This window comes from Onthophagus taurus, chromosome 3 (genome assembly GCF_036711975.1).
Source record: "Onthophagus taurus isolate NC chromosome 3, IU_Otau_3.0, whole genome shotgun sequence".
NCBI classification, from domain to species: domain Eukaryota; kingdom Metazoa; phylum Arthropoda; class Insecta; order Coleoptera; family Scarabaeidae; genus Onthophagus; species Onthophagus taurus.
This window is the reverse complement of record NC_091968.1, coordinates 4,476,732-4,494,335: the sequence shown is the minus strand read 5'-3', so window position 1 is coordinate 4,494,335 and position 17,604 is coordinate 4,476,732. Positions and strand designations below refer to the sequence as shown.

Here is a 17,604-nt window from a genome sequence, read left to right as displayed (position 1 = left end):
GCAACAGCAGCACCCCTTAAAGCAACCAAAAACTGAATTCATCGTTATCCAGGTGGGTTGAACGGTCACAATATGTCGTTGTACTACGGGGGAAGTACGAGCAGCTGTAACGTCCAGGTAAAATGGGAATAGCACTTCCCTCGAAGCACATGGCGCTCCTCACAGCTGATGCAAAGTCCCCCTTCTTCCGTTCCTTCTACAATTCACAGCCGGTTTTTCGCATTGTTCAAAGATGTGTATGTATGTATGAGATAGAAGGGATTTTTTTCTCTTCATATCTATTGTGTGTTTGCTTGGTATTATTTTTTTAATACATTAAAGTTTCCACGAGGATCTCATCATTTCAATGCAAATTACTGACGGGAAGAAAAAATTCTAGATCTATCTTATTTCCGGTTCCCCCGCATATAATTCCAACCGGATACACGGTTTTATGGACACTTATTTTAATTTGTATTTCTTTTGTGTACTTCAAAGTTGTTCTAAAAATTAATTTTGAACATGTTTTTTTAATTCAGCCACAAGATGTGAGTATTTTGAAAACGTTCTAAGAGGATTTGTATGTATTGAACACATGTTGTGGAATTAACCCCAATTGGACGTCAATTCAACGTCGCTATTTGGTCCCCCGTGGTAAAATGAACACTCGATGCGATTACTCACCACGCGAAGTAGTACAGCGAAGCGAGAAGGATTCGTTTGGGGTGGTGTATAAATGTTTATAGTCCCACGCGGTGCTATTTCAGAGACAGTTCATTAAAAACGTTAACGCGTGGGGGGCTTTCGTCCCCTGCGTACTGAAATTTAATATGGATCGTCGAGGGTTATCATTGTATTTATTCTCGAACAGAAAACAGATAGAGTGGATTAAGCGGTTTACAAATTTCTATTTTCAATTGACAGATTTCATAAGAATAAGCTATTCAATTTTATTAAAAGAAAACTTAAAGTATAACCTCGATATAATTGATTAATACGGAGAATGGAGTGTCCGTTATAGCAAAAAGTCTGTAAAACTAGAATTAACACTAGACCTAGAACTAGAAACTAGAATGACTCTAGTTAGTGATGGAACGGATAGTGATTTTGCGAAAAGCTGGATATCCGGCCACTATGGTTATAATTTCTGGTGCATTTTTGAAGTGATACCCTATATTACCACATTATTGCGATATTTGAATAAAAATGAAATTAATAAGAAAACTGATAAGATATGTCAACTTATTTGGATCCAAGATACAAAATGAACTTTTTTGATGCTGATTTAACTAACGAAGTAACTCTAAAAAAAGGATACTTTAATTAATAATTGGCGATATTTCCACAAGGATCCTTCAAGAAATTAATTTTACAGCGAATTTTGAAAATTATCGATCAAAATTGCAACATTGAAAATTTTATTAAAACTTCAAATATTGTTTTCTCAAAAACTAAAAGTTATTTTTCAAAACGGGTTGGTTCATTGGAAAGAGGACACTTTTATTAACATTTTGAGAAATTTTCATACTCATATTCCAAAAAATCGATTTTCTACAAATTATTAAAATTTAATCGGCGAAAATTCGAAAAAATTGTCGATTATTTCAAACATTTATTTCTCAAGAACTAAAAGTGATTTTTCAAAACGGCTTGTTGTATTAAAAAGGGGATACTTTAATTAATAATTGGTAATATTTCCACAAGGATCCTTCAAGAAATTAATTTTATAGCGAATTTTGAAAGTTATCGATGAAAATTGCAACATCGAAAATTTTATCAAAACTTCAAATATTGTTTTCTCAAAAACTAAAAGTTATTTTTCAAACCGGGTTGGTTCATTGGAAAGAGGACACTTTTATCAACATTTTGAGAAATGTTCATACTCATATTCCAAAAAATCGATTTTCTACGAATTATTAAAGTTTAATCGGCGAAAATTCGAAAAAATTGTCGATTATTTCAAACATTTATTTCTCAAGAACTAAAAGTGATTTTTCAAAACGGCTTGTTGCATTAAAAAGAGGATACTTTACTCAATAATTCGTGATATTTCCACAAGGATCCTTCAAGAAATTAATTTTATAGCGAATTTTGAAAATTATCGATGAAAATTGCAACATCGAAAATTTTATCAAAACTTCAAATATTGTTTTCTCAAAAACTAAAAGTTATTTTTCAAAACGGGTTGGTTCATTGGAAAGAGGACACTTTTATTAACATTTTGGGAAATTTTCATACTCATATTCCAAGAAATCGATTTTATACGAATTGTTAAAACTTAATCGGCGAAAATTGCAAAATTCGAAAAATTGTCGATCATTTCAAAAATTTATTTCTCAAAAACTAAAAGCGATTTTTCAAAACGGCTTGTTGCATTAAAAAGGGGATACTTTAATTAATAATTGGTAATATTTCCACAAGGATCCTTCAAGAAATTAATTTTATAGCGAATTTTGAAAATTATCGATTAAAATTGCAACATCGAAAATTTTATCAAAACTTCAAACATTGTTTTCTCAAAAACTAAAAGTTATTTTTCAAAACGGGTTGGTTCATTGGAAAGAGGGCACTTTTATTAACATTTTGAGAAATTTTCATACTCATATTCAAAAAAATCGATTTTCTACAAATTATTAAAGTTTAATCGGCGAAAATTCGAAAAAATTGTCGATTATTTCAAAAATTTATTTCTCAAAAACTAAAAGCGATTTTTCAAAACGGCTTGATGCATTAAAAAGGGGATACTTTAATTAATAATTGGTAATATTTCCACAAGGATCCTTCAAGAAATTAATTTTATAGCGAATTTTGAAAATTATCGATGAAAATTGCAACATCGAAAATTTTATCAAAACTTCAAACATTGTTTTCTCGAAAACTAAAAGTTATTTTTCAAAACATGTTGGTTCATTGGAAAGAGGACACTTTTATTAACATTTTGAGAAATTTTCATACTCATATTCCAAAAAATCGATTTTCTACAAATTATTAAAGTTTAATCGACGAAAATTCGAAAAAATTGTCGATTATTTCAAACATTTATTTCTCAAGAACTAAAAGTGATTTTTCAAAACGGCTTTTTGCATTAAAAAGAGAATACTTTAATTAATAATTGGTAATATTTCCACAAGGATCCTTCAAGAAATGAATTTTATAGCGAATTTTGCAAGTTATCGATGAAAATTGCAACATCAAAAATTTTATCAAAACTTCAAATATTGTTTTCTCAAAAACTAAAAGTTATTTTTCAAAACGGGTTGGTTCATTGGAAAGAGGACATTTTTATTAACATTTTGAGTAATTTTCATACTCATATTCCAAAAAATCGATTTTCTACAAATTATTAAAGTTTAATCGGCGAAAATTCGAAAAAATTGTCGATTATTTCAAAAATTTATTTCTCAAAAACTAAAAGCGATTTTTCAAAACGGCTTGTTGCATTAAAAAGAGGATACTTTAATTAATAATTGGTAATATTTTCAAAAATTGCAACATCAAAAATTTTATCAAAACTTCAAATATTGTTTTCTCAAAAACTAAAAGTTAATGTGTTAGTTCAATTCAGAATATACAACAATTTAATGATGAATAACAGTTAAAACTAGAACTAACACTAGACCTAGAACTAGAAATATTCGTTAAATATAAAAAAAATTAAAATTCCGAAGAATGAAATTTATTGGTTCTCAACTACCGGTTTCGGAAAAACTTTCCGTCATTCAAAAATTTTTTTAAATTTACAAAAACATAAACATGAGAAAATGATTTACCGTCAATTAATAGCGGCTGCGTGGTATAATAATTTCGGATGTTAAGGTTTTCCACTTTTGAATTTCTCTCGGCATTGTTAAATTTACAAGAAAATTGTTACGATAAACTTACACGTTAAAAATGTATGTTAAAAATTAAAAACTCGAACAAGATCACAAAAATATCTTAAATCTACTCTAATGTGCAACTTTTGGATTATTCTAAGATGGAAGATTTTCGGAAATAGGTTTAGGTGGTGAATTTACACTTATAAAAGGCATAAACAAACTGTAAGGATTTATATCCGTAGCTTCGTTCATTAATAATTCTTTGTTATTATTATTATATTTAGATATTTCCATTTCTTCATATAGATCTAATTTTTTAGATTTTGTTATACATACCACGCAGCCGCTATTAATTGACTGAATTCTTGAATAAATTATTAATAATATTTATTATTACAACTCATAGTTTACTTTCTCGTTATGAATCATACAAAGTTATATAACGAAAATACCCCTACATAGAAACTATAAATAACAACTAGTAGATAACCACGGGAGGTAACAGATGCTATTCATTTGGGAATCGCCTAGAAAAACCCCTAGATTAAAACCTATTTTTACAGCGCCTCTAGGGGTGATGACATCAACTACCCAGAAAATCCTATTAATCATCCCATACCACCATAACAAAATCAAAAAGAAATTGTAAACCTGAATCGAATTTATCTTGAAAAATTTTCATGTATACAGGATGTTGTGAGTCACGGCATCGTTTTAATCATATTTTTCAGCAAAAATTAAAATTACGTACTTTATGATATGAAAGGGGCGTAATCAGGTACAGTTCTTGTTGAGTCTACGCAAAATCTGTCCATATCACTAATCTGCTTAAGTTAGCAAAAACGCAGTATACACGAGATAAAATTAATGCAGATATAGTACATTGCAACAAGTTGCAGAAAACCAAAAGAAAAACAGAACTTAAGGCACAAGGTACAAACAATTTGTGAATGTATAGTAAATAGAATTTTTTGATTTGTCACTTTTGACACTTGACATAAAACATGTGATCATCAAGATTGGAGATTTTTGATGTTTTTGACGTTCAGAAACATTAAGTACGTTAAGTATTAAAAAAAATGAGCAGAATGAACCGATTAAGTTAAAATTACTCGTAGAAAGCCGTAAAACCACAACTCACAAACTAGAAAATAAAAAGATACCGTTGGGTAAACATCTAGGAAGCGGTGCGTGGCTACCGTAGAAACGAGTGGAAACGAGCGGCGGCGGCGGGCGAAACAACAAAAGCGAACAACTAAGAAACTTAAGGCGCCGTCACATAATCTCTTTAAACGCCATCGTCTTAAGGTCGATATTCGTAGTTAACTCCGTACAGAGTGATTCGTCGTCACGGCACCGGGCGATCACGGCGCGCGTCTCGTTCCCACGGTTTGGACTCTTGCACTTTCTACGGGTAAACGTGCTCATCTTCCGTGCCTTCGCCCCGTCCTTGTCTCGCCGGCAAACGATAGACAAGGACGCGGTGATTCGGATCCGTTAACTTTTGCAATTCGCTTATATTGATTTTATTAGCATTTTCTTGGGAACCAATTCGTTCGAGATCAACGGCGGCGCAGGAGGTTTATCTACTTTGCGGTGCTACTACTTACTTACTACTATAGCTTCCGTGGCGCTAGACTCGCCTAATAAGATCGATAATAATAACGCGACCGTGAGATAGATACAAGGAAGTTCATTTCCTTTTGTTCAAAAAACTATTTCAAGTTTATATCTTTATTTACTACAAAATTAATTTGACGTCAAATTAACAACTGTCAAATTTGACGTTTAAACACCAACTGTCAAATTTGACGTTTATGTCAAAATTTTAGAATTAATTTAATTTTGTTGTTGTTGTGGTTAGATTTTGAGTCGGTTATGGTCAAGGAGCACAAATTTTCACTCGGTAAAGTCTCGGCTCTCGGCTAATAATCGAGATGCTCGGCATAGCTGGGTCGTTTCTCACGGTCGGCGTCTTGAGAAACTCTTTAAAGGAGTCGAAACGCGCGGGGCGGAAATCGGCGGGTTCGTTTTTCGTCTGTTTGCCCATCCTCAATTAATGACAAAATGAAAAATTAAAACTAAATGCTTTGTTTTAATTAATTACGTTGTAATCGTGTTTTAATCATGTTGCAATCATGTTTGAATCGGTATCAATTAAGTGGAATTGTGCCAAAGACTCGCAGATCCCCTTAATTTTAGAAACAGAAACGGTGCGTATCCGATCGATTTCAACACTCCAAACCACACAAAATTGAGGTTTACGATTTAGAATTTGCGTTTGCCGACCGCCCGCCGTTTTCAATTTAGATTCCCCGATTTAGATTTCCAGACCGATCTAAATAACGAAAACGTTTCCTAAACTGCTTGTATTTAAGACTTTTTTTTAAATTTGACTAAAATTGTGCAAAAACATTTTAAACTAGAACTGTTAGTAACATTATCACTAGAACTAACTAGAAGTAACACTAGACCTAGAACTAAAAACATTCGGGTTTCTCAAGTCTCTCAAGACGGCAAAACCCGAATGATTCTAGTCTTCATTCCGTCTTGATGAACAGTATTAGTTCTAGTATTGCATTAGCACTATCACTAGAACTAACACAAGACCTAGAACTAGAATCATTCTAGTTTTCACTCCATCTTGATCAACAGTGTTAGTTCTAGTATTGCATTAGCAATATCACTAGAACTAACACAAGACCTAGAACTAGAATCATTCGGGTTTAGCCGTCTTGAGAGACTTGCGGCTAAACCCGAATGTTTCTAGTTCTAGGTCTTGTGTTAGTTCCAGTTTTGCACTAACACTATTACTAGAAGTACTACTAGACCTAACACTAGAATCATTCGGGTTTAGCCGTCTTGAGAGACGTGGGGCTAAACCCGAATGTTTCTAGTTCTAGGTCTTGTGTTAGTTCTAGTGATAGTGCTATTGCAATACTAGAACTAACACTGTTGATCAAGACGGCTAAACCCGAATGATTCTGGTTCTACGTCTTGTCTTAGTGCTAATGCAATATTAGAACTAACACTAGACCAAAAACTAGAAACATTCAGATTTAACTGCACGTCTTTCAAGACGCGTAAACCCGAATAATTCTACTTCTAGGTCTTGTATTAGTTCTAGTGATAGTGTAAAACTAGAACTAACACTAGATCTTGAACTAGAAACATTCGGGTTTAGCCGTGCGTCTCTCAAGACGGCTAAACCCGAATGATTCTAGTTCTAGGTCTTGTTAGTTCTAGTGACAGTGCTGATCCAAAACTAGAACTAACACTAAACCTAGTACTAGAAAGTTTCGGGTTTAGCATAATCGCATGGCTTAACCCGAAACTTTCAAGTTCTAGTGTTAGTTCTAGTTTTAGTTGTCATTCAATGGTAGACTATTGTATATTTGTATTAAACTAGAACTAATACTAGACCTGGAACTAGAAACATTCGAGTTTAGCAGCACGTCTCTCAAGACGGCTAAACCCGAATGATTCTAGTTCTAGGTCTTGTTAGTTCTAGTGACATTGCTCATCTAAAACTAGAACTAACACTAAACTTAGTACTAGAAAGTTTCGGGTTTAGCATAATAACTCGGCTTAACCCGAAAGATTGTAGTTTTAGTGATAGTACTATTATTACTTCTAGTTTTAATTTAATTAACACCGATCGTAAAAGCCTTCGTTTTAATAATAATATATAAATAATATATCATAATATAATATATATATATATAATTTATCATAAAACGAAACATCTGATTAACGTCAGGTTAAGCACTGATTAGCACTATATTTACATGAATATGACGCAAACGCAAATATTATGGTAATTATTTATTTAGCGAACCAATTATTAACACCGGCTAAATATGATGCAACCTCAGGAGTTATTTTATAAACTACTCAATAACGCGTTTCGTTGATTAACTTTTTGATTTAACCTCAGCTTAAATAGAATCTAACGCACGATTAGTATTCGTTAACTTCTAATCATGATTTGTTAACATTAATTTTTAATTGAAGATGACATTAATGTTATTTTAGAAAAAAATTTTTGTTCGATTAGCAATCGGTTTAAGTTAACGTGACGCTAATCGAGCTTTATAAAATTGTCTCCTAATTAAGGTGATATTATTTATCAATTAATGTTCTTTAAAGCCAACTTTTAATATATTGCCACTTTATCATAAAACGAAACATCTGATTAACGTCAGGTTAAGCATTGATTAGCACTATATTTACATGGATATGACGCAAACGCAAATATTATGGTAATTATTTGTTTAGCGAACTAATTATTAACACCGGCTGAATATGATGCAACCTCAGGAGTTATTATATAAACTACTCAACAACACGTTTGGTTGATTAACTTTTTGATTTAATGTCAGCTTGAATGGAGCCTAACGCACGATTAACATCTCGATTAGTAATACTTAACTTTTAATTATTTGTTAATATTAATTTTTGATTGAAGATGACAATGTTATTTTAGAAAAAAAAATTTATTCGATTATTCGAACTTTATAGAATTGGCCCCTAATTAAGGTGATATTATTTATCAATGGACTATCAATCAATCAATGTTATTTGAAGTCAACTTTTAATATATTGCCACTTTATCATAATACGAACATGCGATTAACGTCGGGTTAAGCGTTGATTAGCACTATATTTACATGAATATGAGGCAAACGTAAATATTATGGTAATTATTTGTTTAGCGAACTAATTATTAACATCGTCCGTGACAGCCTTCGTACTTATTCTTATAAAACTCATTTTTGATTTAATTTAACGCCAAATATACCCTAACTCATGATTAACAAAAAGATTAGAATTTATTAGCTTACTTTTAATTTATTAGTTTTTGATTGAAGATGACCAGCTTCATAAAATTGATTCCTAATTAAGGTGATATTATTTATCAATTAATATTATTTGAAGCCAACTTTTAATATATTGCCACTTTATCATAATATGGAACACCGATTAACGTTAGGTTAAGTGTTGATTAGCACTATATTTACATGAATATGACACAAACGCAAATATCATAGTAATTATTTGTTTAGCGAACTAATTATTAACACCGACCGTGAAAGCCTTCGTACTTATATCCTATAAAACTCATTTTTAATTTAACGCCAAATTTAGCTTAATTCACGATTAACAACAAGATTAGAATTTATTAGCTTACAATCATGATTTCATAACTTTTAGTTTCGATACGTTGAATTAGAACGAACCCGGAATAAACATTCTATTAATGGAAGGTTAAGCATTGATTAGCACAATCTTTAGGTTTTATAAAACTCATCTAAACTGAATATGATGCAACCTCAGGAGTTATTAAATAAACTATTAATCAACAACACGTTTGGTTGATGAACTTTTTAATTTGATTTGATGAACGCCAGCTTAAATAGAGCCACAATTAACATCACGGTTAGTATTTATTAACTTCTAATCACGATTTGTTAACATTAATTTTTGATTAAATATAACATTAACGTTATTTTAGAAAAAAAATTTTGTTCGATTAGCGATTGGTTTAAGTTAACGTGACGCTAATCGAGCTTTATAAAATTGTTTCCTAATTAAGGTGATATTATGTATCAATTAATGTTCTTTCAAGCTAACTTTTAATATATTTCCACTTTATCATAATATTGAACATCCGATTAACGTTAGGTTAAGCGTTGATTAGCACTATATTTACATGAATATGACGCAAACGCAAATATTACGGTAATTTTACATTTTAATACATTTTGGGGGAATTTAGATGAATATTTGGTGTGTTCCATACCAAAAATTTTCGAATTCGAATCACGTTTTATTTTATATTCCGACATTAATTGCGCGCGGTTCTAGATACGTGATTTACATGACGAAAGGACTTTGCCCCGTCGTTTCGTCGTGTGAAACGGACCAATCGTTTGGTTCTCACAGCTCAGTTTTCGTCAATTACCGATGACACGAGATCAAAATCTCCAGTGTTAAAATAAAAATTATTAAAAAAGAATTAAATCGATGCGTTACGCTTAAGTTGTAGGGGAAATCGTTAATGTTTGTAATTTGTAACGATCAAGTTGGTTTAATTGATTTAACAAGTTGATGAAGAAAAAATTGGTTGATTTAAATCATTATATAATTTAGAGAAAGTTATATAAATAAAGTTTCACCCGATTAGAATTACTTCAAATTTAATTAAAAAGGTCAATTATTTTTAGCTAATTTAAGGGTTATAATAAGAGTTTAAATAAAATCGTAAAGATAAGTTAAAAGATGTACGAACCTAATCCCATGCGTTTCTTAATCTTCTTAAGAACCTTCATTTTTCCTTTTAATGGTGAGAAAATAGTACCGCTGTTATTATCGCTTTTAGTTTTCTCCTGACAGCGACAATCAGCCCCGTTTTCCTTCACCCCCATCAATAAAAAACCAAAAACGTTTTTCAAACAATTTTCCCTTAGTACGTAAATAAAATCGCACGCCCCAAAAATCGCTTTCCCTCTCTGAAAATCGATTTTCAGCAACCTCTTCTTCCAAAATAAACCAACACTTTTAATCAAAAATATCTAAATCCATCGACAACCGATTCATTAAATGTTAATCGGCGTTCTGTTTTTCTTGAATTAAAGACTAGACAACGGGGGAAAAACGACGTCGACGGCGACGAAAATGTCGTTTTTCAGCGCGATTTCGAAACGGTGCGTTGCGACGTTTTGAAGTGAACTGAGGGCCGGCACGTCGTCGGCGTCGTTTTAAACGGGGGCTCATGGGGTTTGGTGGGGATCGTGGTCCAGGTGAGCCACGAGTCTCTGGCCAATCGGGGACCGCGCCGGCGCCTGCTGCTGCTGCTGTGGGGGCACACAGCCGGCATCGAACAGATGCGGCTCGCGCGCCCCGATGTCTGTCGCCGCCGCGACTTTTCTACCTTTATCTTCTTCTTCTTGTTCTTCTTTTCCGGCACCCCTCTCATATATGAAGTGTTTACTTTGATGAGAAGGTGTAAACTCTAATAAATGTTAGAGAGAGCTTTTTGGAAATGATTAAGTTCCAAAATATATTTCACAAAAATAAGAATTAAAGAGACCTGATGATGGGAGTAATTTCCGAAACGTGTGGAAAAACTTCAAAAACAAAAGTCCTCCGGGAAAGGTATTTGGAGGCTGATGCCACTTTTGACAACCCCTACAAAAACCCTTATAACACCAACTTTTTTGTGCCATACGATTTTACATTACGCTTAGGGTCTCCAGTGACCCCATGATATTATAAAGGTACTACAACCTATCGGTTGGTCCACAAAAAATCACTAAAGAACCAAGCTTTCAGACTATCATAGAAACGACTCCTCTAGAACTAACCTTCTTCTCATCCAGACAAAACACAATAGTAAACCAATTAGTGCCATGGAAAATAATAGTAGTAGCAAAATGAAGAAAAACTGCCCTTCATGACCTCTAATCCTAATCAAGAATGTTGATTTTATTCTTAAACTTGTTCTGAGCTCGATATAACAGTATCTTAAAAAAGGTGTTCCAGATCTGGATTAAGTTGAACTTTTGTAACTGTCCTTGCAATCCATAGCCTTTATCATGAAGAGTAAAGAGACTCTGCTCAACGTAAGCTTTCATCTTTTAATCACCACGTTTGTCCTACTTGTCAGAGGCGATGTTGCCTTCCCGACGAACTTCCTTAGCTGAAAAGACCAATCGAAGTCGGAACAAAAATATAATCTGTTATGTTTGTCGAACGGTGTTTTCTGAACCCTGACTTTTTGAGATACCAAGTCTTTTGCATGCCAAATCGTTCCCAAGCGCGGACTTTGCACAAATCTGGAAAAGGCTTTGCTTTTGACGAAGTGAAACAGTTTGACGAATGCGTAACAGTTTGCGTCGAAGACAAAATGGGATTCATTCAAAGTAGTTCTGCGAATGTGCAATTCTACACAGGATGTAGCGTTCTCCGTTTGTTTGCCGTTTTTGAACTATCTGGTTCTCATCAACACGATGAAGAAGTCTTGGAACGAAGGTTTTGCAGAGCGATGTTGCTTAAAGCATTTTTAATTTTCTCAACCAGATTTGTGCAAATTTGATGTCTCAGAAAGACAGTGTTCAGAGAGCATCGTTCAACAAACATAACAGATAATATGTTTCGCTTATTTCGACTTCGAGTAATCTTTTCAGATAAGGAAGTACGTCAGATGTGGTGATTAAAAGATGAAAGCTTACTTTGAGGAAAATTCGTAACTCCACAAAACTCAGATCTCTTCTCACTTTGAAACTCAGAGTCATTAGAATTACTACCAGATTAAGGTCCAGATTGTTTATTATCACTCTTGTTTCGTGTTTGGACGGATGATTTTTTGAACCCAATTTTGCATCAACCTTGCACACATATTGGCCGGAACGTAGTCAATTTCCAACCCAACCCAACTCAACCCCATGATATTATAAAGGTACTACAACGTATGGGTTGATCTACAAAAAATCACTAAAGAACCAAGCTTTCAGACTATCATAGAAACGACTCCTCTAGAACTAACCTTCTTCTCATCCAGACAAAACGACACAGTGGTAAACTAATTAGTGCCATGGAAAATAATAGTACTAGCAAAATGAAGAAAAACTGCCCTGAGTAAAATGATAGTAAAGATGACGATCGACTCATTGGAGAAATCATGAATGTTACCATACCTTCATGGCCTCTAATCCTAATCAAGAATGTTAATTTTGTTATACAGGGTGTTTCATGAGGAATGGTACATAGGTGAATATGTTATAGATTTGGTCATTTTAAGCAGAAAAGTTCCTAAAAACATGTGCTTAATTCTTAAAGGTAACTGAGATACAGTGCTTAAATGCATAAAGTGATTTATTTAAGTGTGTACATAAAATATATAAATATAAATAATAAATTCGGACTTTAAAGGAAGGGTTCGAATATCCCATCGCTTAACTCGATGTACTTGGCTGATCTTTTGAAGCAAGAGTATGTTGGTTCTACGTGTTGTACTGGTTGAACATGGATACAAGTCATGAGTACGCAATGTTCTCAACTTCAGGTTCAACTTCATTCAGAGTTTGCTCACCTGCACATTCAAAATGAAAACTTGTATTTGGAACAGAACCGGTTTCATGCAATCTGTTGAATGTTCGAGTAAATGCTCTGGAATTTGATAGCACTCGGTTAGGAAACCGTCTCATATAGTCCAGCTTCCATTGCAGAAACCGTAACAGCATATTCTGCATGAGTCAATATGTGTGGCATTATCAACAACTTAGTCGACACATCAACCAAATAATGTTAAATGTCAAACATTGAGAAGTGAATGTTGCACAGCAGCCGTGCGTGATATCAATTTATGCATTAACTGGCTGTATCTCAGTTACTTTTGAGAATTGATCACATTTTTTTAGGAACTTTTCTGCTTAAAATGAACAAATCTATAACATATTAACGTATGTACCATTCCTCATGAAACACTCTGTATAACAGTAACGATATAACAGTATCATAAAAAAAGCTGTTCCAGATCTAGATGAAGTTAGACTTTTGTAACTGTCCTTGTAATCCATAGCCTTTATCATGAACAGTAAAGAGACTCTGCTCAAAGTACGCATTCATCTTTTAATCACCACGTTTGTCTTACGGTTGTCAGAGGCGATGTTGCCTTCCTGACGAACTTCCTTAGCTGAAGAGACCAATCGAAGTCGAAACAAAAATATAATCTGTTATATTTGTCGAACGATGCTTTCTGAACGCTGCCTTCTGATTGTGAGACACCAAGTCTTTTGCTTGCCAAATCGTTCCCAAGTGCGGACAAATCTGGAAAAGGCTTTGCTTTTGACGAAGTGAAACAGTTTGGCGTCGAAGACAAAATGGGATTCATTCAAAGTAGTTCTGTGAATGTGCTGTTCTACACAGGGTGTAGTGTTCTCAGTTTGCTGGCCGTTTTCGAACTGTCTGGTTCTCATCAGCACGACGAAGAAGTGGTGGAACGAAGGTTTTGCAGAGCGATGTTGCTCAAAGCATTTTTCATTTTCTCAACCAGATTTGTGCAAACTTGGTGTCACATCAAAGACAGTGTTCAGAGAGCATCGTTCGACAAACATAACAGATTATACATATAGTAGAAACCACGAGAGCTGGCAGTAAGTCATTGCTTAAAAATGGTATGAATCAAGATATGGACGTACTACTTAGATTATTTCACCACATACATTTAAATATAGGTTATGTTAGTAATGCAGGTTATATGTCAAACATTGTCAAAGATAGTTGAGGTTAACCAGTGAAAAAGCATTAATATTAATTTATAATAAAGTTTATGTAATTATTAATTTATGTAACAAATAGTTTTAAAGGTTGTTTACAGGTCGCAAGTAAGTTTTATTTAAACTGTGGTTCAACGCTCACAAGACGTTTCAATCTAAGGTTAGGATTACGGTAGGTACATCCGTTAGAAGAACAGACGTACTTTTTCGACGTGGCTATTTGAATTGTACAGCAGACATATTAAACTAATGCTGTCTCTTTCTAACACACATTATTCTTTAGCAGTTTGTGAATTTTAATGTACTACGTAAGGCATTTGTAAGAGCGGAAAACGATGATTTACTGCCATCTCTCGTGGTTTCTACTATATTTTTGTTTCGATTTCGTTTGGTCTCTTCAGCTGAGAAAGCTCGTCAGGAAGTCAACATCGCCTCTGATAACCTTAGCACAAACGTGGTGATTAAAAGATGAAAGCTTACTTTGAGCAAAACTCCACAAAACTCAGATCTCTTTTGACTTTGAAATTTAATTTTTTGTCTTTTGAGGGATGTTGGATCTCAGAGTCATTAGAATTACTGCCAGATTGTTTATTGCCACTCTTGTTTCGTATTTGCAGCGAATGATTCTTTGAACACAATTTTGCATCAACCTTGCACACATATTGGTCGGAACGTAGTCAATTTCGCGTTCGATATTATCCTGGAACTCTTCTAAAGGTTGTCAATTTGTTTGAAAAGGCAACGAATTAACGTACAAGTTAAGTAAAGATTACGCGGTTATCGAACTTCTTCTTCAATAGATCAATTTGTTAATCATATATGTGGCATGAAGCACCATCTTGTTGAAGCCATATATTAGTGATGTCAAATCCATTAAATTCATGCAAAAATAGTGTTTTAACATGACGAAAAATATGATCCAATCACACCTAAAGCATCAAATCCATCACTTTTTGTGGTTGTAATGAAGTTTCTTGAAGCACAGTGTTGTCCAATAATGCACATTATGCTTATTAACAAAGCCATTAAGCGAAAAATCAGCTTTATCGCTGAAGATGATTTTTTGTTAAAAACCACAATTTTCTTTAAACTTCAGGGGGATTTCTTCAAGGATCTTGAAGGTTCTTGAGTTAATTTGTTCATTATTGTCTTAATTTTAATTGTAGAACAGATATCTGCAGGATGGGCTATTGCGTTTTTGACAGTAAACCATTAATATCTATATTTAGATTGTCTCAAACTTCACAAATTAGTCGGTGTCCAAATATGTCATATCCTGAATCTTGGAACTGGGATAAAGATGGGGGCTCTTCTTGACAGAAATCATTTTCTGCCAATTAACCTGTAGTCATCCATAGCTGAGGTTATTTCGAAAGCTTTTGAAGTAAGTTGTTGCATTTCCTATTTCCGAGGTTTTAGCAAAATCCTCCCCAATACTATGAGTTCATCGCCTTTCTTTTTTCATTCACTTTTCACCTTTTACTAACGAGTTGATACCAAAAAACATGCTTCCTAGTTTTATTACTAACCTTATTACCAGAAGTCAATCATTCCAGAAAAATATGTTGGATAAGGTTAGTTCTATTTACAAATGTTAATTATCTCGGGAAAAAATATTGGGTAAGATTAGTTTTGTTTATAAATGTCAATCATTTCGGGAAATTTCTTCTGCCGAGTAAAAGGACTCAGACACCAAAAAGCGTTTAACATGATTTTTAAAACACGCGGCGTTCATGTTCTTTATGCAATCCGGTAGTTATAAAGTTTTGTACCCTGGTAGTCAACACCTTGCTGGGTCACCTTAAGACAGTGATACGGAACCCTTATAGAGTCTTTTTGTCGCGTATTATACTCGTGATGTGCGGAGTTTATGTCATAGAGATGTTTATTATTATGTACATGGTTAACACAAATAAGGATGTAAGTACATGCAGGGCACGGTAAGTATATTAGTTTTTTTTAAATGTTCTTTACATGATTCTAAATTTTTTAGATTACACAAAGCGCGGATACAACTCTTTTGTAGCTTAAACACCCCGTTGATTCTCGGGCCCGAACCCCAAATGGAGATGCCATATGAGGCCACTACATGAAAACAAGAGAAATATGCTGTTTTTACTACTTCAGGTTCGGTACACGAATTCTAGAGTTTTAGTGACAATACTAGGTAGCGCTAGTTAGCACTAGATATTGCTACGTTGCATATTTTTATTGACCTAAAACTAGAACCAACAGACCTAGAACTAGAAAATATCGAGTTTAGCAGTGCGTCTGAACTAATACCAGACCTAGAATTAGAATCATTCGGGTTTAGCCGTCTTGAGAGACGTGCGGCTAAACCTGAATGTTTCTAGTTCTAGGTCTAATGTTGGTTCTAGTTTTACACTAGCAGTATCACTAGAACTAACACAAGACCTAGAACTAGAATCATTCGGGTTTAGCCGTCTTGAGAAACGTGCGGCTAAACCCGAATGTTTCTAGTTCTAAGTCTAATGTTAGTTCTAGTTTTACACTAGCAGTATCACTAGAACTAACACAAGAACTAGAACTAGAATCATTCGGGTTTAGCCGTCTTGAGAGACGTGCGGTTAAACCTGAATGTTTCTAGTTCTAGGTCTAATGTTGGTTCTAGTTTTACACTAGCAGTATCACTAGAACTAACACAAGACCTAGAACTAGAATCATTCGGGTTTAGCCGTCTTGAGAGACGTGAGGCTAAACCCGAATGTTTAAAACACGCGGCGTTCATGTTCTTTATGCAATCCGGTAGTTATAAAGTTTTGTACCCTGGTAGTCAACACCTTGCTGGGTCACCTTAAGACAGTGATACGGAACCCTTATAGAGTCTTTTTGTCGCGTATTATACTCGTGATGTGCGGAGTTTATGTCATAGAGATGTTTATTATTATGTACATGGTTAACACAAATAAGGATGTAAGTACATGCAGGGCACGGTAAGTATATTAGTTTTTTTTAAATGTTCTTTACATGATTCTAAATTTTTTAGATTACACAAAGCGCGGATACAACTCTTTTGTAGCTTAAACACCCCGTTGATTCTCGGGCCCGAACCCCAAATGGAGATGCCATATGAGGCCACTACATGAAAACAAGAGAAATATGCTGTTTTTACTACTTCAGGTTCGGTACACGAATTCTAGAGTTTTAGTGACAATACTAGGTAGCGCTAGTTAGCACTAGATATTGCTACGTTGCATATTTTTATTGACCTAAAACTAGAACCAACAGACCTAGAACTAGAAAATATCGAGTTTAGCAGTGCGTCTGAACTAATACCAGACCTAGAATTAGAATCATTCGGGTTTAGCCGTCTTGAGAGACGTGCGGCTAAACCTGAATGTTTCTAGTTCTAGGTCTAATGTTGGTTCTAGTTTTACACTAGCAGTATCACTAGAACTAACACAAGACCTAGAACTAGAATCATTCGGGTTTAGCCGTCTTGAGAAACGTGCGGCTAAACCCGAATGTTTCTAGTTCTAAGTCTAATGTTAGTTCTAGTTTTACAC

At 34.1% G+C, this 17,604-nt stretch overlaps 1 protein-coding gene across 2 annotated transcripts in view; it reads right to left on the bottom strand.

Annotated features, from left to right (window-relative positions):
- The window catches only part of LOC111417496 (E3 ubiquitin-protein ligase neur), a 48,600-nt gene that overhangs the window by 7,698 nt on the left and 23,298 nt on the right, over positions 1-17,604 (bottom strand). Inside the window, exon 1 of one of the 2 annotated variants that reach the window (XM_023049790.2) lies at positions 10,090-10,524. The exons of the other annotated variant lie outside the window; for it this stretch is intronic. Within the exon in view, the coding sequence (XP_022905558.2) occupies positions 10,090-10,225 (136 nt within the window). The 5' untranslated portion in view covers positions 10,226-10,524. Of the gene's footprint in view, positions 1-10,089; positions 10,525-17,604 lie in introns of those variants that run through there. 2 annotated transcript variants of the gene reach the window in all.